The sequence below is a fragment of the Plectropomus leopardus genome, chromosome 6, assembly GCF_008729295.1.
Source record: "Plectropomus leopardus isolate mb chromosome 6, YSFRI_Pleo_2.0, whole genome shotgun sequence".
Lineage (NCBI taxonomy): Eukaryota > Metazoa > Chordata > Actinopteri > Perciformes > Serranidae > Plectropomus > Plectropomus leopardus.
In genome coordinates, this window is record NC_056468.1 from 9,571,242 (window position 1) to 9,589,625 (window position 18,384).

At 43.0% G+C, this 18,384-nt stretch overlaps 1 protein-coding gene across 1 annotated transcript; it reads right to left on the bottom strand.

Moving 5' to 3' along the window:
- Positions 1-1,118: 1,118 nt before the first annotated feature.
- lrrc75ba (leucine rich repeat containing 75Ba) lies at positions 1,119-16,710 on the bottom strand. Its single transcript, XM_042488730.1, has 4 exons — positions 16,284-16,710; positions 12,241-12,369; positions 9,705-9,817; positions 1,119-2,676 (listed from the first exon to the last, which is right to left on the bottom strand). The coding sequence occupies exons 1-4, from the start codon at positions 16,563-16,565 to the stop codon at positions 2,070-2,072; spliced, it is 1,131 nt and encodes a 376-aa protein (XP_042344664.1). The 5' UTR covers positions 16,566-16,710; the 3' UTR covers positions 1,119-2,069.
- Between the last annotated feature and the right edge of the window lie 1,674 nt (positions 16,711-18,384).

An 18,384-nucleotide genomic window follows, 5' to 3' on the forward strand; every position in this document is an offset into this window, starting at 1 on the left:
AATGCCACATTACCATGTCTGGCAGCAGAAACAAAAGGTTGCCAGGAGAGGATCATGGGTAGGGCCTCATGCAATGACCACCCTGCCTTTCCCTGGCAAACGGCGGCAGCTCAGGCGTTTCCCTGACAGCACACAGCGGCACAGATGATCTGCTGGCTCAGAAACAAGCACAGCACTTCCAGCGACCAATCCTGAACAGCACGTTCCGGGCTGATTTCTTTTATTGCCCTATTTACAGACTAATCTGCATAAATAAATCCTGCGTTTGTTTCTGTCAGCAGCTGCATGCTCTGCCTGTGACCCAGACGTTACAGCAGTTCTTTTTTTACTCTGGGAATCTTCAAAAAAAAACAACAAAAAAAACACTTTTGATAGGGATCATTTTTTTTTATTGGCAGTCAGTGTTTGGCATGAGACAATTACACACAAGGCTACAAGGAAAAGTTTGACGTTGACACACAAAACATAACCTACAAACCACGTGGACAGTGCTCTCCATCATTCAAATGAAACATTCGACATGAAAGCGTCCGCTCTGACTGTAATCTACATTTGCTGAACCTGTTTCCTGTTTTATTTTGTAATCCCATAAACCACCAACCTTTTTTTTGTTTACCACCCGAGCTTACAGCAAGAGGTCGCTGCGCTCGGTTTCATAATTAAAGTCATTGCTATAATTACAGAGTCGGACAAAAGACAGAACACCAAAACAACAACACAAATAATTACAGCAGTAATCAGACGTTTTACTGTTACAAACACACAGAACAAACACTTAAACATTTATTATATATCTGGTGATGCGGGTATGCCGATTTCAATGATCCTTCTAACAATCAAGAGCCATTTGGTCATCAGTTTACCTTAAGGAGGTATACGTCCAGCTTTGTAAATAGTTATAAACAATGTACACAGAGTATATGTTATGGAGAAACAGAAAAAACAGTCCTCTTAAAGTGCTTTCAGTCAGTCTAACTTCATCATTATGTGCTACTGTAGACAGACTGGAACCTAAAGTAAACAGTCATGGCTGCGTCTCATAACAAACACAGGGCCACTGAAGTAGACGGTATCAAGAAATGGACATGACAACATATCTGCAGAGACAAACGGCAGTAGGACGAGCAGTTTGGGCACTGCTCAGACTCGGTGGCCCACATTAACACTTGTGTCATAAATGCAGTGAAACACTGTGGTGGTGACGACAGCAGCTCAATAATCACAAAGAGGTGAATATCAGCATTTAGGCAAGTACAAAAAAACAATCCGTGACAGCTACCCATTGTTGAGTCCTACCTGTTGTCTTCTAAGATTGCTTTGTTCACCAAAAGTGCACAAAAATAGCCCGTGGAAACACAAGAGAACCTTGTTTTGTGTCCTCATTTACATCTACACAAGGGCTGCGCGGGTATTCACAAGTGGACATTTGGAAAGGGGGGGAAAACGCAAAAAGTCTTGACCTAGCAGTTTTGCCAGCGTCACGTGACAGGTCGTCGGCTGTATAGTCTGTTGAACTTGTGTCATAGCTTTTGTTGAGAGATTAACAGAGAACACACAATGTGGAGCTAGGCCCTGCCTGCCAGAGATAGTCCCAGTCCTGGTAGAGAACCCAGAGGGACCCTCTGTTTCCAAACTAACTCGAACTTCAGCCACCGCCGGGATGCTGCTCCTCCATCCAACCAACTGATCTAAATCTCCTTGGGATTGGCTCCTCAGCTGCCACTGTCAGAGAAAGAGAGAGTGATAGAGGGAGAGAGAGAGAGAGAGAGAGCACCGGTTGATTAACTCTTCCAGCCCCCCTCCAATGAAACCGCACCTTGTTCCCAAGAGCGCCATCCACCAACACAGTAAGTCCGCCGCCGTGACCGTCGCTTCACTGTCATCTTGTGTGGGTTAACTCAGAGATGGTTAGGAATAGCTTGGTAGCCGTGTCGGGACGAGAGGTTCACAATGTGGGCACCGGTCTCCCCCGTGCCTCTGAGGGTGACTGGGCTCGTGGTGTGAGGGCGAGAGGGCGAAGGAGGTAAAGGAGTGCCGTGGGACAACGCCTCAGAGAGCGAAAGACCCCATCACCTCTCACAGTAGTGCAGGGTGAAGTCTTTGGAGAGCTGCTTTTCGCCCAAACTCCACGGCTCCAGCTCGAATTTGTTCCCCATGTCGTCCTCGTCCTCCTCCGCCTCGTCCTCCTCCTCCTCTTCCTCCTCGTAGTGGCTGGGCTCCTCGATGGAAGTCTCCAGGTGGTAGCAGTAAGGTTGACCCTCCGTGTACTCGTAGATCGTCGGTAGGCTGCTCTTTAGGCTGCAGCGCCGCCGCAACGCCACCAGCAGCGGCTGAGGCATGGTGAAAATATCCACGTTGTTGCCCAGGTCGATCCAGGCCAGGCTGGAGAACATCTTGGGGTCCTTGAGCATCTCGGTGAGGTCTTTGAGTATAGCAAGGGTGAGGCGGTTCCCGTTGAGAGCCAGGGTGCTGAGTTTGGGCAGCGTGGCGAGGAGAGGCAGGAGGATCTTCAGGTTGTCGTCCTGGAGTTCAGTAAAGCTGATGTCCACGGCCACCACGCTGTCTCTGTTGTTTTGGAGGTAGAAGGCGACCTGACGGACGTCACGGGTGGACAGCGGGATGCCAGATAAATCGACCGAGTCACTGGACAGCTTCTTCTGTAGAGTTGTCTTGAGACTATCGAAGACAACAAAGAGAATTCAGATGACTCATGAAAACACACAAACCAGTTTTCAGCTGCAGGGTGAAAGGATGGTAATTGGGAACAAGGCCCTGGTTTTATGTTGTGTTTCCTGTGTTGTATAAAGGAGGGGGTGACCGGGCCGGCATGGAGCGGAAGGCTGACACAGAGACTCCAGCATGGGGATTTACTAGTGTAAACAGAGGAGCCAAAACATCCGAGCGAGCCAGCAGCTTGAGCTTAAAGCGCTGACGGCCAGGAGCTCCTTACAGCACACAGCCAAAACAGATAACTACTTAAAAGATAAACTTTGGAAAAGATAAAACTTTCAATATAAGATATTTGCTCCCTGTATTTATTAAGACAGGAAATGATTCATTTTTTGGGGGGAGTGCTTTGTTAAGAAGATGCTACTATCTTGAGTCATTTTATTTTTATCATGCTTCTTTTTAAGTTAGCAAGATGGCCCCAAAACCTGTGTGCAGATTTCAGTGACATTTGGTGAAAAAGGAGTGGAACAATGGTTAGTTTTTGTGTGGATCTGAAGTGAAAATCAAGGAATTATTTTCCTAACTTTACTAAATAGGGCGTTTTTGACAATTTTTGCTATTGTATCATTGAACTAAAATAATGTCTTACGAGCATGATTGTTAACACTTAATGATCAGGGTAGAAAACATATGCTTCAAGTAATGCATGACTCATGATGTTGTATTACATGATGATGACTTCATGCATGATAATCACCATTAATAAATGATCTCATCACTATGGCTTTATGTGATTAGGTCAGACTTAATGGATCATCGGTAAAGGATTGTTAATTCATAGTGAGCTGGTTACATGATCAGTGGAAGCAAAAGGGTTGGAATATGAGTTTTAAAAGATTTATTGTCATATTTGAGAGACATGAAGTGTAGTGAAGTAAACAGTGGTGTATTAACACCAAAACATTTAACAAGAGCCAGTTGTCTTAGACTTGTTTCAGTCCACCGTTTAATGAAGTGATGAAAAACTGTTGCGTCAGGACTTGCAGTGTGGCTTGTCTCCATTACAACAATAACAGTTTCTGTTGATCAGTGAATCATGCAGCAACAGGGTAATATGTGCAGGATATCTGAGTGTTTTGGTGCACGGACTCAAAGCACAAGCCTTTTTCAAACCTTAAAGCCCTTTCAGGATTTTGTGTAATCCAAGCAGGATTTGAAGCTCAACTTAAAGACAAGTGATACTTTCTGCAGCATTGCTTTACATTGCAGTTGTATACATTTCTGCATTATTTACGCCCTTTTGTTTTCAGTCAGTCCCATATACCGATGCCCCCTCCCCCGAGGATGCGGTGTGTTTAACTCGAGCCGTTACTGAAGTGGCTTGTAATGCTGATTCAGTGTCAGAGTGAATTATAACATCCTCCGGCTGCCTGGTGACTTACTGTGACATCCACTGCAGTACCTGTCACTTGTCATGCTTTAAAGTGTTTTTTGATACCGTTGAAGATGGATGTGCCCTTTGCGGCATTTTAGAAGCAGGAGATGAGTTTATGAGCATCACAGTTGTTGAATTAACCGCAAAACACAAAAAGGGAGTATAAAACCCTCTCCTGAAGCTGGGCTAAAGGGAGTTTAATCAGCTGTTCAGCACAAAATCACGAGATAAAGACATTTTTCAAGGCTGCCGTATCTTTATCAAAGTCTTGTCTTGCCCCGCTCTGTTGTCTAGCCTTTTATATGACAGAACCCTCATTTTCTCTAGAGGCACAAAAGTCCTAATGGCCGGGGCCTGGCGGAGGCTCCCCTGCAGGTGTGAATAGGTTTCTGATCACACAACTCCTTCCTTTGTCAGACAGACTCATCCCTTTTGAGCTTGGGAAAAATGGATGTCTGAGGCGAACTCTCCGGAAGCCTCTTTCATCCTTCCTCCAGATTAATCTGACACCAGAGAACAAGAGTGTCGCTGATAACTTCCAGCGGACGCCTTTTTGGTGTCTTTACATCCACGGGAACACTGACAACAGGATTCAGTTTAAATGACAGAACCAGGTAACAGGTAAATGATTAAAAGGGTGTCGAAAACGCTATAATTTAGAGGTGTGGTGACTGTGAATCAAATCACATTCAATTTATAGTGTTAGAAGATGTCCTACGCAGCAAGCAGAGAGAAAATAATCCCTCCGTGCATCTCTGTGCTGAATTGAAGCCAATATTAAAACAGATAGTAAGTAGTAAGTATCTACAAGCACAATCATGTTATTTAATAAATGCCCATCCATTATTCATCAAGTAATCAATTTAATTAACATTGTATGATGATGCCATCTATTAGGTATTGTCACTTAAACAGTGAGGAAGCTCTGTGTGTCACTGATTTGATATAATGAGGCAGCATTTGAATTCAGTCTGCGTGGCTTTTATTATTTATCAACATAAGTCTTTGGGTTATCTGATTGTAATTGAAATGAGGAGAATTGTTATATAAAATCAGAAAATAATGTTTTTTTTAAAACAGTTAAAATCCATATGCTAATAAATGACAGCTGTCATAAAAATCCCATTTTATTTCAACTATAAATAAGTATTTCCAGGAGTTCATCTGCTCCTCTCGACCCCCCCCCTCCCTCCCCAGGCTGTTATCACACTGCTCGTACCGTTTTGTTTTCTGCAGAGTCATTTACGGTTAAGCTTCGCTCTATTATTCATATCAGCAGCTCTGATGGCTGAAGCTAAACTGCACGAGAGATGAGCAGGCTAATCACATCTGCTCGCTGACATTTCATTTATATTTTCTATTCATTTTCTGATGGATTATATATGTAAGACTATATAGAGGAGTGTGCAACAGTGACACACACACACACACACACACACACACACACACACTAACTCACACCACTGCATTGTCCTTCATGGTGCTGGAAATCCAACCTCACAGCTCACAGTCCATATCAATAAAGGCAGTTCCTGAATATAAATTTCAACTCCATATCTTTTTGTTTGATGGATGTTTCGGGAAAAAAACACCAACTGGAGGAGCTTGCTCTGCCCAGTTTGTCCTTTCTGTCTCTTATACCATATGTGTTGATTTTGAGAGGCACGCAAAATTTTTGAACATGTAGTTTTGTCCCCTCCAGTAAAAACATGAAAGCAAGAGTTGACTTTTATTTTGACAAAATTGCAGATATTTATACCATAAATTGGTGCAGAAAAAGCACAAATAGGTGCTTGAAAATTCACAAAAACGGAGGAAATTAGGCTAAAAAATGTTATGGCTGAAGACGCCTAAACCCTCTTTTTATAAGCACCTCCTCCAATGTTGAAACGAAACCTACAGCTCTGTCTTACTCTGCATTTTCCTAGAACTGAAGCACTCAGTAAAAATGGCCGACGGTGCCGTGAGAAAACTTAAACATGCATACCTTGCTACAATATAATATCTAATGTTTATTAGTGACTAGGACAGTATGAGACAAAATTTAATTTTAAGTGATTTTCAAGTGATGTTGGACTAAAAATGCAGCTGCCACAATATGTTTTGGTTGTTTAGTTTCGGAGGTGACAGTGGGCACAAAGTAATTACGAGGTCAAAAACGGCTGATGGAAAAAGAAGATAGAGGTGTGAAAATTGAAGAGAGAGAGGGCCACGAAAGTGTTGCCAATTTTTATGCTCACATGAAATTACCCTTAAGGTGTGTGCGCCTCGGCAGCGTTTCTGGGTCACTGCTTCCATCAAGCTTATTGTCGAGCTCTTTCATATAATGTGAGAAAAAAAAAAAGGAAGAAATCATTTCTAGCAAAATTCAAATAAACTAGTAAGATAGATTAACAGGATTAGAGAGATTCAGACTTTAATTCAGTGTGGCATTTCAGTCAGAAATGTGTGTAAAGTATTTAGAACGGCCAGTGTGCACTGCTAATGCTGGATAATGAAGGGATGAACAATCCGGTGGCATTAAACCGGACTGAGCTGTTTCTGTTTCCTCTGAGTACAGAGAAACCTCTCAGAGGTTAGATTGTTGCATTTTTGCACAGATGAGGGCAGTTTGCCTGCAGCTCCACAAAGATGGAAGTTAGAGGGAAGTAAAATCCACCCTAAAACTATATTCATTAGTCTACATACTGCTCCACTAAATGTGTGCAGGTAAATCCTTGCCAGATGAAGAAATAGTTCAAAATGTTAGAAAAAAAACTCTTACCCGCTTATTTTGCAGAGTTCAAAATAAAGATTGATGCCACTTTAATTTATGTGTGATACGTTTGAAGCAACAACCAGGAGAAAGTTGGCTTAGCTTAGCATAAAGACAGGTCATGGTGGAAAACAGTTATCCTGGGTCTATCTGAAAGTAGAAAATCTTTTGTACAGATTAAAGTGAGATATAGCATGTTACCGGGTGAGCTTTAGACATGCTGGTAGTCAGGTTTTGTGACCCTGATCAGAGCAGACAGAGCAAATTATTTATGCTAAATTAGGCTAACTGGCTTCTGGCTTTGGCTTCCTTTTTACAGTGTACATACAGGAGAGCAGCATTGAGCTTCTCAAGTTTTGACCAGCAAACAAATGGTTGCATTTCACAAATCTAGGTTGTTTTGGTGGGAGTTGCCGCATGTTGGAGATAATGTGTGTAGTCTGCCTTCTCTCTGATATGATCAAAACTAAATGCCCTTTGACTTGTGATGCTCAAAAATACATTTGATAAACCTTAATAGCCATGTCTCTTTCCAGAAAACATAATCCCGTTACGCAAGGTAAGACCTTGTTATGAGCAGTTTTTATTGATTTTTTTGCGCTTTGTGCATAGCAGAGTGCCATAGGCTGGATAGAAACTACAATTTTTTTGCCTATATCCATTTTTTTGACTGCCTGCTTACATCTACTCTTAAAAAGTGACTCAAATTCCATATCTGCGTTTGCAACATTGCACCCATGGATCTATTATAAATCTTGCACCTGCTTAAATTTCGCATGCGCTTGAAAAAACGCGCGTGCGTAAGCGAACGTATGTGCGCGCGCGAGACCAGCGAAAACTCGCGTTATCTGTACCCCAGTATTTACATTTTTCCCGGAAGCTTCCCCAAATGTAGTTTTACATCCTACAGAGGAACTTGTTGCTTACTGCTAACTCTACTAGTTTGTGTGTGTGTGTGTGTGTGTGTGTGTGTGTGTGTGTGTGTGTGTGTGTGTGTGTGTGTGTGTGTGTGTGTGTGTGTGTCCGCGAGCTGTCGTTGGTCTCTCTCTCGCGCGCGCATCGGTGAACGCGGCTCCCTCACAAGAAGCTAATGGCTACAGGCTACAACAAGGCTAAAAACAGTGACATTTTTTAAAAACAACATGGCACATTGGGACCTCAGGACACTTGGATTACTCCGGACGAGCTGTATGGATTCATTATTTGGTTTTATTATGTAGTTTGTATTCTTATTTTTTCAAATCCTGGTCACGATTTGCATCACTTGGCTGGAAGATGAGTGCAACACCTTTCCCCTTGAAACTCTCCGGAAATGTTTTGTGGACTATAAAACTTCACCCAACTTTCCATCGGCATGAGGGTGAGTAGATGTAACCAGAATGTCAAAAACATTGGATATAGGCAACAAATCGGAATTGGACATCAAGACTTGTAGTGTAAATCCAGCCTAACACTCAACAACTCACACCAAAAGTATCTAGATTGATAAATAGTTCTATGAGTAACAGGGAAAATATGTATTTTTTGATTTTGGGGTGAACTGTCCCTTCAGCACAAACAACACTAAAATTTCCTAACCTCCCAGGACCACACGAGGCTTTAATGCATCACCCAACAATCTGATCTGCTCTCTTAAATAACAATAAAAATCTAAATGGAAATCTAACTTTGCACCAAGGAAATATTTGTGTTAGAATTTAAATCATTTCGTCACAATGTTTTATACAAGTTCAAAACCAGAAAAAGTATTTCCATGAAAGTGAGTTTTCTATTCACAGTGAGCGGCAGCCTGGTCCTGTCTCATCTCCTCCTGGCTGTGACAGGTGTTTGTTCATGAACACAACATCAGACGAAGCTGTCAGAGCTCACAGCATCAACTGTATTAATATTCTGTTTTAGGGTGGATTTTTGTTTTAATGATTCATGTTGCTCCTGCTGTCTCAGCCAGTGTCAAGACCGTCTCTCTCTCTGCAGGTTTACCAAGCCAACAACATGACTAAGTAAAAAAAAAAAAAAAAAAAAAAAAGCCCCTTCAGCTAAGAATTTAGCAATCGTATGTATCTGCACATTTTCAGAGATGCTGTCAGTATCAGTTAGATCCTGTGTCTTTCCTCTTCTTGGCTGAATTAAAACGTCCACGAGCACAACAGAGCCGTGCTTGTGCAGCTCCACAGTGAAGTGTCTGATCCTGCCAGATCCCTGTGAATATGTCTTCGCTTTCCTCTGATGCTGCATGTTGATACCTCCGACTGACTCATAATGAACCTGTCTCATCTCACTGTGTTCCCATTGTCTGCCTCTCAATCCTGAGATTATTTTCACCCCACGGAAAATGAATGCATTATTTGCGGTTCTAGCCGGCTGTAGAATAAGCAATTACACGAGAAAGACTTATGATACTCCTTATGAATAGGATTATTAAGCCAACACCTGGGCACAAAAAAAAACTATTTGTACACAAGATAATTCCCTATTCATCATTGCACATCAAAAGTAATTCACCCTTTCAAACAGATGCGTATAACTACATTTACAACATAATACTCGCAGCTTTTCTTCAGAAAAAGATGGATAGATTTGTTGCTGTGCCACTTCTGAAAAGAGAGAAAGGCCAGTGGCACCACACATCCACTGCACGGACTCTAGCACTTAAAAAGCAAGATGATTGACAGTTGTGGTTACCATGGCGTCCCCATCAGGTCAGCCTGTGGCCAGCTCCGTCCTAGCTCAATGTCAGCTACAAAGATGGAAATCTCTACAGCTCGACACGGAGCCGAGCCCTGCTCTCTGTTGTGCGTAGCTGCAGATTTATTACAGACTGGATGTCTGGACAGAAGGGCTTACCAGGCCTGGGATTTCCGTCTGGACATGCTCTGCCTCAGCCACTTTGAGTGCGGGGTCAGGTGGTAGATCAGCTGTCTGCAAATCTTATCTGAAGACTTTATAGTGTCTGCATCCTGTAGAACAGAGCAGGGAGAGTCATAATGGCACTTAGTACAAAGAGACCAACGGTAGTGACGCAGCAGCTTTCAGTGTGAGATTTTTGCAAGAGAAAACATCTTTGCTGTTCATCATTTCACACTATCCGCACTTTAAGTTTCCTCCATTTCCTCACCAACCTGTAAGATCTTTCATTGAACAGAAAAATAAAAATGGTTTGTTGTTATTCGTGACGCCTTGAGCTACCCCTGAACAAAACACAATTTAGCTGCCTTGCTGGAGCAAGAAAATCTAATCACATGCAGTGTGCATCAGTGGGGAAAACACAGGAAGTACACAAGAGAAGTGAGATTTAACACCGCCACTGGTAAACACTGGTCCTCTCGGTTCATTTGCCATGTTGTGGCTGCTGGTGGCCATTGGCTGCATCAAAATAATTCAATAGTCACAGTTGGAGGTTGAGACAAACTGAGTTATGAATTCAGGTCAGACAAAACAGACATTTTTTTATCTTTATGCAACATTCAAAGCATTAATTTAGCAGCAAACAGCTATTTGCTGTAAGAAACAATGAAGTAACAGCATCCTGAGCCAAGAATGAAGTCTTGCTACCTTTCTATGTTTTGTGATCTCTGTTTGTTGTTGTTGTTGTTGTTGTTGTTGTTGTTGTTGGTCCAGCCATGTGTGCATGTTGGTACATGTGGGTCCCTAAATCTTTTTACACAGAGATCCCACGATAAGGCCGTAACGAAGACCTGGCTTTGCTTTTTTTGTACAGATCCAAATAACGCCAGCGTAATGCTGCCACAGTGCGATATCAGATAGCATGTCGGCGTTCCAGAAGCACAAGATGCATGACGTGAAGTGTCGGTGTCTAGTTCGAAATAGAACAAATGTGTTGGACAGCACTAGATAATAACAATGGCATAACGTGGCAATAACTTAATTTGCTAATAATAATCTGCTTGGAGGGTAAGCAGCTCCCAGACCTAATTGTCTCCTCTACTTGCGGTTATTTTTCTTCTTCTTAAAATTAGCCGCTAACTGCTGCTAGCTGCTTTTGAAATCTCTTGGTGGTGCTTTGTATAAATACACATCACCAAAATGTCACACTCCGTCCTGCCGACTGTCTGTTTCACACAGATGTCAATTCAACGCTGTTACTCCCTCCGCTGTCGGCTTAATGGCGATCTAACTCTGTCCCCAAATACACAATCGTACCTTTTATACAGAATGTGGAGGAGGAATAATGGTGTAGCATTCTTGCCCTGAATAGATAGTGTAAAAGGGACTCCTGTGAGTCGTCTGTCCCGCTGGCTAGCAAATCGCCGCTGCTTTGTACTGCACTAAAATGACATTTACAGCCGATCTTAGGACAATGATGTTGTGAAGGCGTGGTGCCCAAGTTTCCCAGTTAACGCAACTAGCTCTGTTAGCACTGTTGCTGTTGTTAGCACTGTTTATAGAATCAGGACTGTTAGCTGCTAGACATCTGCTCAGCCACCTCCATGTTGAGAACTGTGTGTAGCCAATCCTACTGCAGACTCTGAATCAAGAACCCAGGAACAGCGCTGGGCTGTGAGGACATTTTTTTCCCCACAGACTTTCATTATAAAAGAGACATCTGTAAATCAGTGGATACTTTTTTTTGCATCAAAAACCCTTTTAAAATCGTGATTTGATCCATTCAGTCCGATACCAATTCAAAAGTCTGGCAGATTTGCTTTATTGCATCATTTTTTTAATTCCCATTCAAGTTAGCAGGGTGCTAAACCGCAAGTTAGCTGCGTGGCTGCTGTAAGTGTCTACAATGTGGAAAATCTGGGTAATTTCAGAACATGGAAATCAAGCTGTTTTGGCTTCATGCACCACTTAGCAACTTTCATAGGAATGAACGAATTCCTGCCTCAAACGCTGTATCCAGTTCTCCTTATACATCAATGCTCTGAATCGTAGATATGCTCGGGATGCCGCATACAGCTCCTTTACTGGCTGAAAATAACAGAAAAGAAATGATTCCTTGTGGGTTATTGCTTGTTATTTTGTAGATATTAATAAGTCACTCCAATTGAATGACTTTTTAGGGAGGAGATCACAAAATGTAGTTACATAAATTTAACAAACTGCAATAAACAAAGTGGCAGGAAGAAAATTAAACAACCATAAATATCTAGGATTCATGCTAAACAGCTGGTCCTAATTCTAGCTGCTAAGAGGTAACATGTGTCTGCGGGAATTCTTTCAAGCATCCGTCTGTAGAAATGTAAGTCGATAACATCCTCAGATTGAATTTTCATTGATCTCGAGAACTCATTACTTCACAAAAGGAAACCATCGGGGGAGTATTTTTAGGAGAGGGCTTTGTTTCGCAGAACATAGAGCTGAGTCTTTGCGGATACTCTGCAACTGTTAAGGAAGGGAGGAATAAAAGTGAGCTGACCTTCTTAGGACACTGCATCTCTCGAGCCAGGCTGAGCAGCAGCTCGTGCGAGATGGGGTCCACGAGGTTGAGGAAGGCGGCGTTTTTGTACAAGATGTCGTTGAGCGAGGTGCCTTCCAAACCGAGATCCTACCAAAGTAGAGGAACATAAGAAGCATCACAACCGCAGCAAGATGAAAGTGTATTTTTAAAATAACATCCTGCAATAATTATAATCAGGTATCTAAAAGTGTGACTTTGGACCTGAGGAAAAAAAATGCATTAGGGATGGAAACAGGGCCCTGCTGTGTCAAGGGCAATGTGACTAGAGATGGAAAGATAAAAGAAGTGTTTTGTTTTAAATATTCATTAAAGGAGACAGGAGCTTTTTCATCTACAGTAGGAAAGTGAGATCTATGGGAAGTCACAGGGGAACGGGGCGTTTTGGCATATATAATAACACCATGGCATCGAGCCACATGTATCCCAACATGCCATAGCACATACAGTTTGACAGCTCCTGACTCTGATCCAATGTGAAAACATTGTAGATTTTGGCTATTTGTCGGGTCATTTTTCCATACTTTGAGGAATATGCACGCCTCACTGCACAATGAGAATATTCTGCTTTCCTTGAGGTTCCTCTACCATCCCTGAAAATGTCAAAAATGCATGCAATCCCATTATTATCTATGCATATGTATGTTTTTTACTGTTTTTTTTATATCTTTCACCTCATAAAAATATGCCAGCTGCCCTCTTGAACATGAAATTTTGAGCAAACGTGACTTAAAAGTTTACGCAGCACATAAATACATCTGCAGAGAGGTCAGAATTGACAGCTGTCATGGCAGCTTACTCATAAATATGACAAATCCAAGAGGATGTGCATTGAAAACAAATCAAACCGACTGAAAGAGGGAGATTTGAGATGACCTTTTGAGTGTGGCGAGACAGGCAACAGTCAGCAGTGCAGCTGTGCGTACTGAACTGTACTATCTGCCTTCATCAACACGTCCATCCTTAACGTCCTAACGAGGCAAGCCACGGCAGTTTCATACAGCCCATGCAACTTTAATGAGAGAAGCAAGCCTTCGAGACACGCTACAGTGGGCACACACCTGCACACATTTCTTTCCTCTCCAACACAATTGGCATTGATTGTAATAGACAGTTTGAGTGGGAGGCTGGCAGCTCCACATTACCAGCTCCCCTTTTAACAAGGGCAACAGTAAACACAGACTGAACCCAAGGCGGGGGGAGAAGCTGCTTCTGCCCTTCTGAAAAAAAAAACAAGGTATAAAAATATCTCGCTTCTGAGTTTAGACACGATCAGTTGTCGTGTGCGAGCGCGGCGTGAAGCCACAAATCCTTCCCATATCTACGGCACAGCTCAGATCTCTCTCATATCTGGAGCAGAGCTCGCTGTTACACACCAATTAAATCTGCCACGAACTCCTTTTGAATTCAGAGAACAGGATCTCTCAGATATCTGCCTGCAATGCTGCGAGGAAAGATAAAGTACGGCTTATTTAATAAAAGTGGAGCTCATTTAGAAAGCAGCGAGCCCATGTCCCCTGTGACGTGGCTGTCATGGAGCCCAGGCCCGGCCAGTTTATCTCCTCGGCTTGATTAAGGAGGTTCCACTCTCTCCTGTGTCAGGGCTTCAGAGTAATTAACGCTGGATTGGCTGACAGCTAAAAGACAGAGGGGGGGCCTGAGGGCAAGCAAACAAATGAGAATGCCAAGGCTGCCGTCACATCCTCTATGCACCTACATATTATTGTACACGTTAGGCTGAGGGCCACCTTGGTGCGTCGAAAGAAAGCAGCTGCCATTATCTGTTGTTATCATAAGATTGACACTAGGACTGTTTGATTCTTGTCCCTTAACGCTTTTTTTGGAGCTATTTATGTATTTAACTTTTCATCCACTGATGCTATTTTCTTAGTTTTTGCACCTACTCTTTGTGACATTTATTCTGAAAAGTCCAGTTCTTTCACTTTTCTAACTCGGTGTGTTGAACTCAGTGAATAGAATTTAAGAAAAGCACACACTGTGGCATCTGAATCTTATTTTAAAAATGTATTCAAGTATTATTTTAAAAACCAACATGGCTTAAGTCAGTTTGTGACAGTTGCCCTCATGCATTTCTTGCAGGAAATTTGCATCCTGTTTATCAGATTTTGTGGTGTTTTGGGATGTTTTAACATAGGAATTATTATTGCATAGGTGTAGCTTTCAATATTTAAAAAGTGCATTTGTCCCCTATACTACAAAATAAAAACATGACAGTAGCAGAAGACTTTTACTTTGACAAAATTGAATGCATTCGCAGCATAAATTGATGCAGAAAATGCACAAATTGGTGCATAAATATTACCCAGAATGCAGGAAATTAAGTGTATGATGCTCAATTTTTTCCAGCAGGGGACCCTCAAAACCCCCCATTTCATGCATCCCCCCAATACCAAAATGAAACCTACGCCCTTGCATGATTTAATGCTACATATCCCACCGCAGGGGAGAAAAGGCTTTGAAAAAGCAAACCTGTAATTAAAATCCAACATCCTTTACTCAGGAAAGTGGAGCTGGATTGTGTGTCACATATTCTAGGTCATGATAACAACTACTTGTAGCTACAGTATTGTCCTTTTCAACTGAAGAGTGCATCGAATATAGTGCAACTATAAAAAAACCAACAATAAAAACAGTTGTTTTTGACTTTGGGTTTTAGAGGTTTTCATCAGCCAAAAAGGCAAAGAATCTTATGAAAATCATCAAAAAATGACAAGGTTTAACCATGACCACAGCAACCACAGCAAGACACTGCTAAAGCAATGTCACTGACCTAGATTTTCATTTCTGTGACCTTTTTTTTTATAAAGTTAATGAAAGCTTTTGGAGAAGAATAATATTTTGTTTTGTGGAACACAAGACTCCAGGGCGTTACATAGATGCTGCTGGAGCACAGGCCATTACTGAGAGAGAGAGGGAGAGATGGAGAGATGGAGAGATGGAGAGATGGAGATAGAGATGCGTGCACACACACACACACACACACACACACACACACACACACACACACACACACACACACACACACACATTAGGAGTGGAGAGGGATGGAGAGGGCAGGTCGCCCTAATGGGAGCATTAGAACAGCCTTAGGAGAGGTGAGACTGTGGCCGTAGAGGAGGAAACAATGACAGATGTAGAGAGGCGGGTGGAGGAGGTGATGGTGGGGCTGTATTTGTGTTCATGGAAACTGTATCCTAGCAAGTGCGTAGGTTCCATTTCAACTTTTGTGGGGGGGGGGGGTTAGGGTCCTTCGTCAAAGGTCCTCTGCATCAAAGACTTAATTTCCTGCATTGTTTTTATGCAATAATTTGTGCCTTTTCTGCATCAGTTTATTGTCAAAGTAAAAGTCCTCGGCTACTTCCATCTTTTCTTTGGGGCAAATCCACATTCTAAACATTGGGGCGATATTCCCCTCTGTGTCCCTTCCCCAAAATCTACACCCATGCATCTATATATATCCATGAAAAGACAACAAAATTTGCGATAATGCAATGAGTGTGTGACCATTTCCTCTTTTAGAGTGCAGGTTTATCCCATTAAATCAAATGTCAACACCGAGCACGTTTACCCTCAGTGATAGTGAACGCTGTGGTGAGTCACACACTGTCTGCCACTGAAATAATGTGTCACAGGTACACAGCTCTACCAGTGGCCTACTTTCTATAAAAACAAATGCATCAAGAAGTGGCTGTGCATGCACCTCCAGAGGGAAAAGAGGAGTTAGGAGGGCTAGGGTCAGAGGTCACAGGCCAGGGTTAGAGCAGGGGCTGCAGGAGGAAGATGAAAGCACCTGTGGCACTGCAGGATACAGGACAGGTGCAGAACATATCAAATGCATCCGCACAGCTCCCGCTTGTCATCCATCTGTTGCTCAGGGATGTTTGAGGATGTATGGCTGCAGGAGCATCAAAGCTGTGCACGGACTGTGTGTAGGCTATGTAAACAAGTGGCTCAGGCCGAGCTACGTGCAGTTTCTTTCTTACCTTCCTCAGTAATTTGAGCACGTCGGTCGCCTGCTCGATCCTGCGATCTCGGAGCAGCTTCTGGATCTCCTTGATCCACGCCACCCGCCTCATGTACGGGCTGTGGTTGGTCCTCCGCAGCATCCCGGGCAGTTTGTCCGATTTCAGCATCAGTGCAAACAGAAAGTCCCCGCCGCCTCGGCTGCCCCTATCGCTCTCTCCGGTGCTATCCAGAAGCTTGCGTCGCTTTTTGGAGAAATTCTCATTGTCCAGGCTGCTCTGCCGGCTCAGTCTGGAACCCATGTTGTTGTTGTTTTTTTCTACAGATGCGTTTCAGTTCAGACAATATTACCAAGAGGACGAACCCATGATCAGTTGTTGAGATGCTCCTCAGTGGTAGAAAAAAAAAAACAGCGCCGTGTTGTCTGGCGCTGCGGAGCTGCCTGGCTGTCAGCAGCACACTGAGGATCCGGTGCAGATCCCTCGACAGTCCAATTTATCACCGCTCTTTCATGCACCCGTCACGCGTTGCTATTTTGATTTCTCTCCCCTCTCCACCACCGCGGGCTACGTGCGCCTGGCTCGGATGATGAGGATGCTCCGGCTGCTTCATCCTCCGATCGTCTATGCTTTACGCTGCTGTTTAGGTTGGAGCAACGTGGAGCGTCCGACCAATCGCAGCATCTGGTGCCCGCTGCGCGTCTCTCCTCCCAGGCTTGAACCCCCCTCCCCACCCCCCGCTACAAGCAGCTGCAAGGGAGAATCAAAGAAAGGATGTCAGTGTTATTTTAGGCGATCATGCAACCGATGCACAATCTGATAAATAACGCTCAGGTCCTCCAAATAACTAGAAATGAAAAGACTCAAGTTTCAGCTTGTGTTTGAGTCTGGAGGGTTTGCTTATAGTTTCTTATCCTTCAGAAGAAATTTAAGTTTTTTCTGCTGTTGCACAAAGATGCGCTGTGCCATTGGCCCTATGCAAATATGAATTTCCTCTTTTGGCAGTCCTGTTGTCAGTCAGCCATTGCAGGAGCTGTCAAACTCTGTTTGCACCTGTCACGACTCCACTGAGTCATTGTCATTCTTTGAACAGCATCCATGACCCAGAGTGTGTTTCTGTCATGTGAATCACTATCTTGGTTCAGGGAACTTAAAGAGTTCTTATGCATGGAAGGATTGCTGCATGGGCCTACCAGGCACAGGCCCAGGAGGCCAGAGTGTAAGGGGGCCCCTGGCCCTCACCTACAAAGTGTCACTCATATTAACACATAATACAAAGGGAGATATTTAAAATGATCACAAAGAAATGCAAAGGAACTGCGAAGAGACACAAAACAACTACAAAAAGGGGCAAAACAACCCCATGAATAAAACAAAACAACCAAAACTGAAACAAAATTACCTCAAGGGACTCAAAATGACTACAAAGAGGCACAAAAGACCCCAAAAGATGCATTTTGACTGCAAAGAGATGCAAAAAATTACACAAAAGTGACAAAACATTCAAAACGAGAAACAAAATGTCCAAAAACGAAACAAAATTACCTCAAAGCACAAAACGACTACAAAGAGGCACAAAAGACCTCAATAGATAAATTGCAACTACAAAGAAATGCGAGCAATGACACAAAAGAGGGAAAGCGATCACAAAGAGGCACAAACTTCTAAAGGTTGCGTTGTAATCACACAGATATGCTAAGCAATGACACAAAAAGGCTAACCAACTATAGAGTGTGTGTATTCTGCTCCTATAAAGGAGAGGTGAGTAGGGGCCTTTTGCATGTCTGTGCCCAGGGCCCCACTGTCTGAAAATCCGCCCCTGCCCTTATGTGCACCCTGCTACACAAGAGACACCTTTCAGTTAAGATATTGCACAACAATATCCCTGACTGCACTTTAACAATACTCCTGTAAACATAACATCATTTTTCTTCTTCATGTGATTCAGTCCTATCAAAGAGAGGTTTGTGGTTGTGATGTGTTTCTATTTGTGGCTCTCATCATTGTTGCATTAAGGACTTTGATCCTGATTTGACCTTATTTTTGGTTATGATTCAGGCTTAGCCTTGTTTAGCGGAGCAGGACGGTAAATGCTCTCTAATAAATATTTCCTCTGGCTGCT

Excerpts from the sequence above, each read along its gene's own strand:
- lrrc75ba (XM_042488730.1), bottom strand. The coding sequence starts at position 16,565 with ATGGGTTCCAGACTGAGCCGGCAGAGCAGCCTGGACAATGAGAATTTC. Across the intron at positions 9,818-12,240 it reads AGATGCAGTGTCCTAAGAAG|GATGCAGACACTATAAAGTC; the intron begins GTCAGCTCACTT and ends TCTGTTCTACAG. Across the intron at positions 2,677-9,704 it reads AGACGGAAATCCCAGGCCTG|TCTCAAGACAACTCTACAGA; the intron begins GTAAGCCCTTCT and ends TGTCTTCGATAG.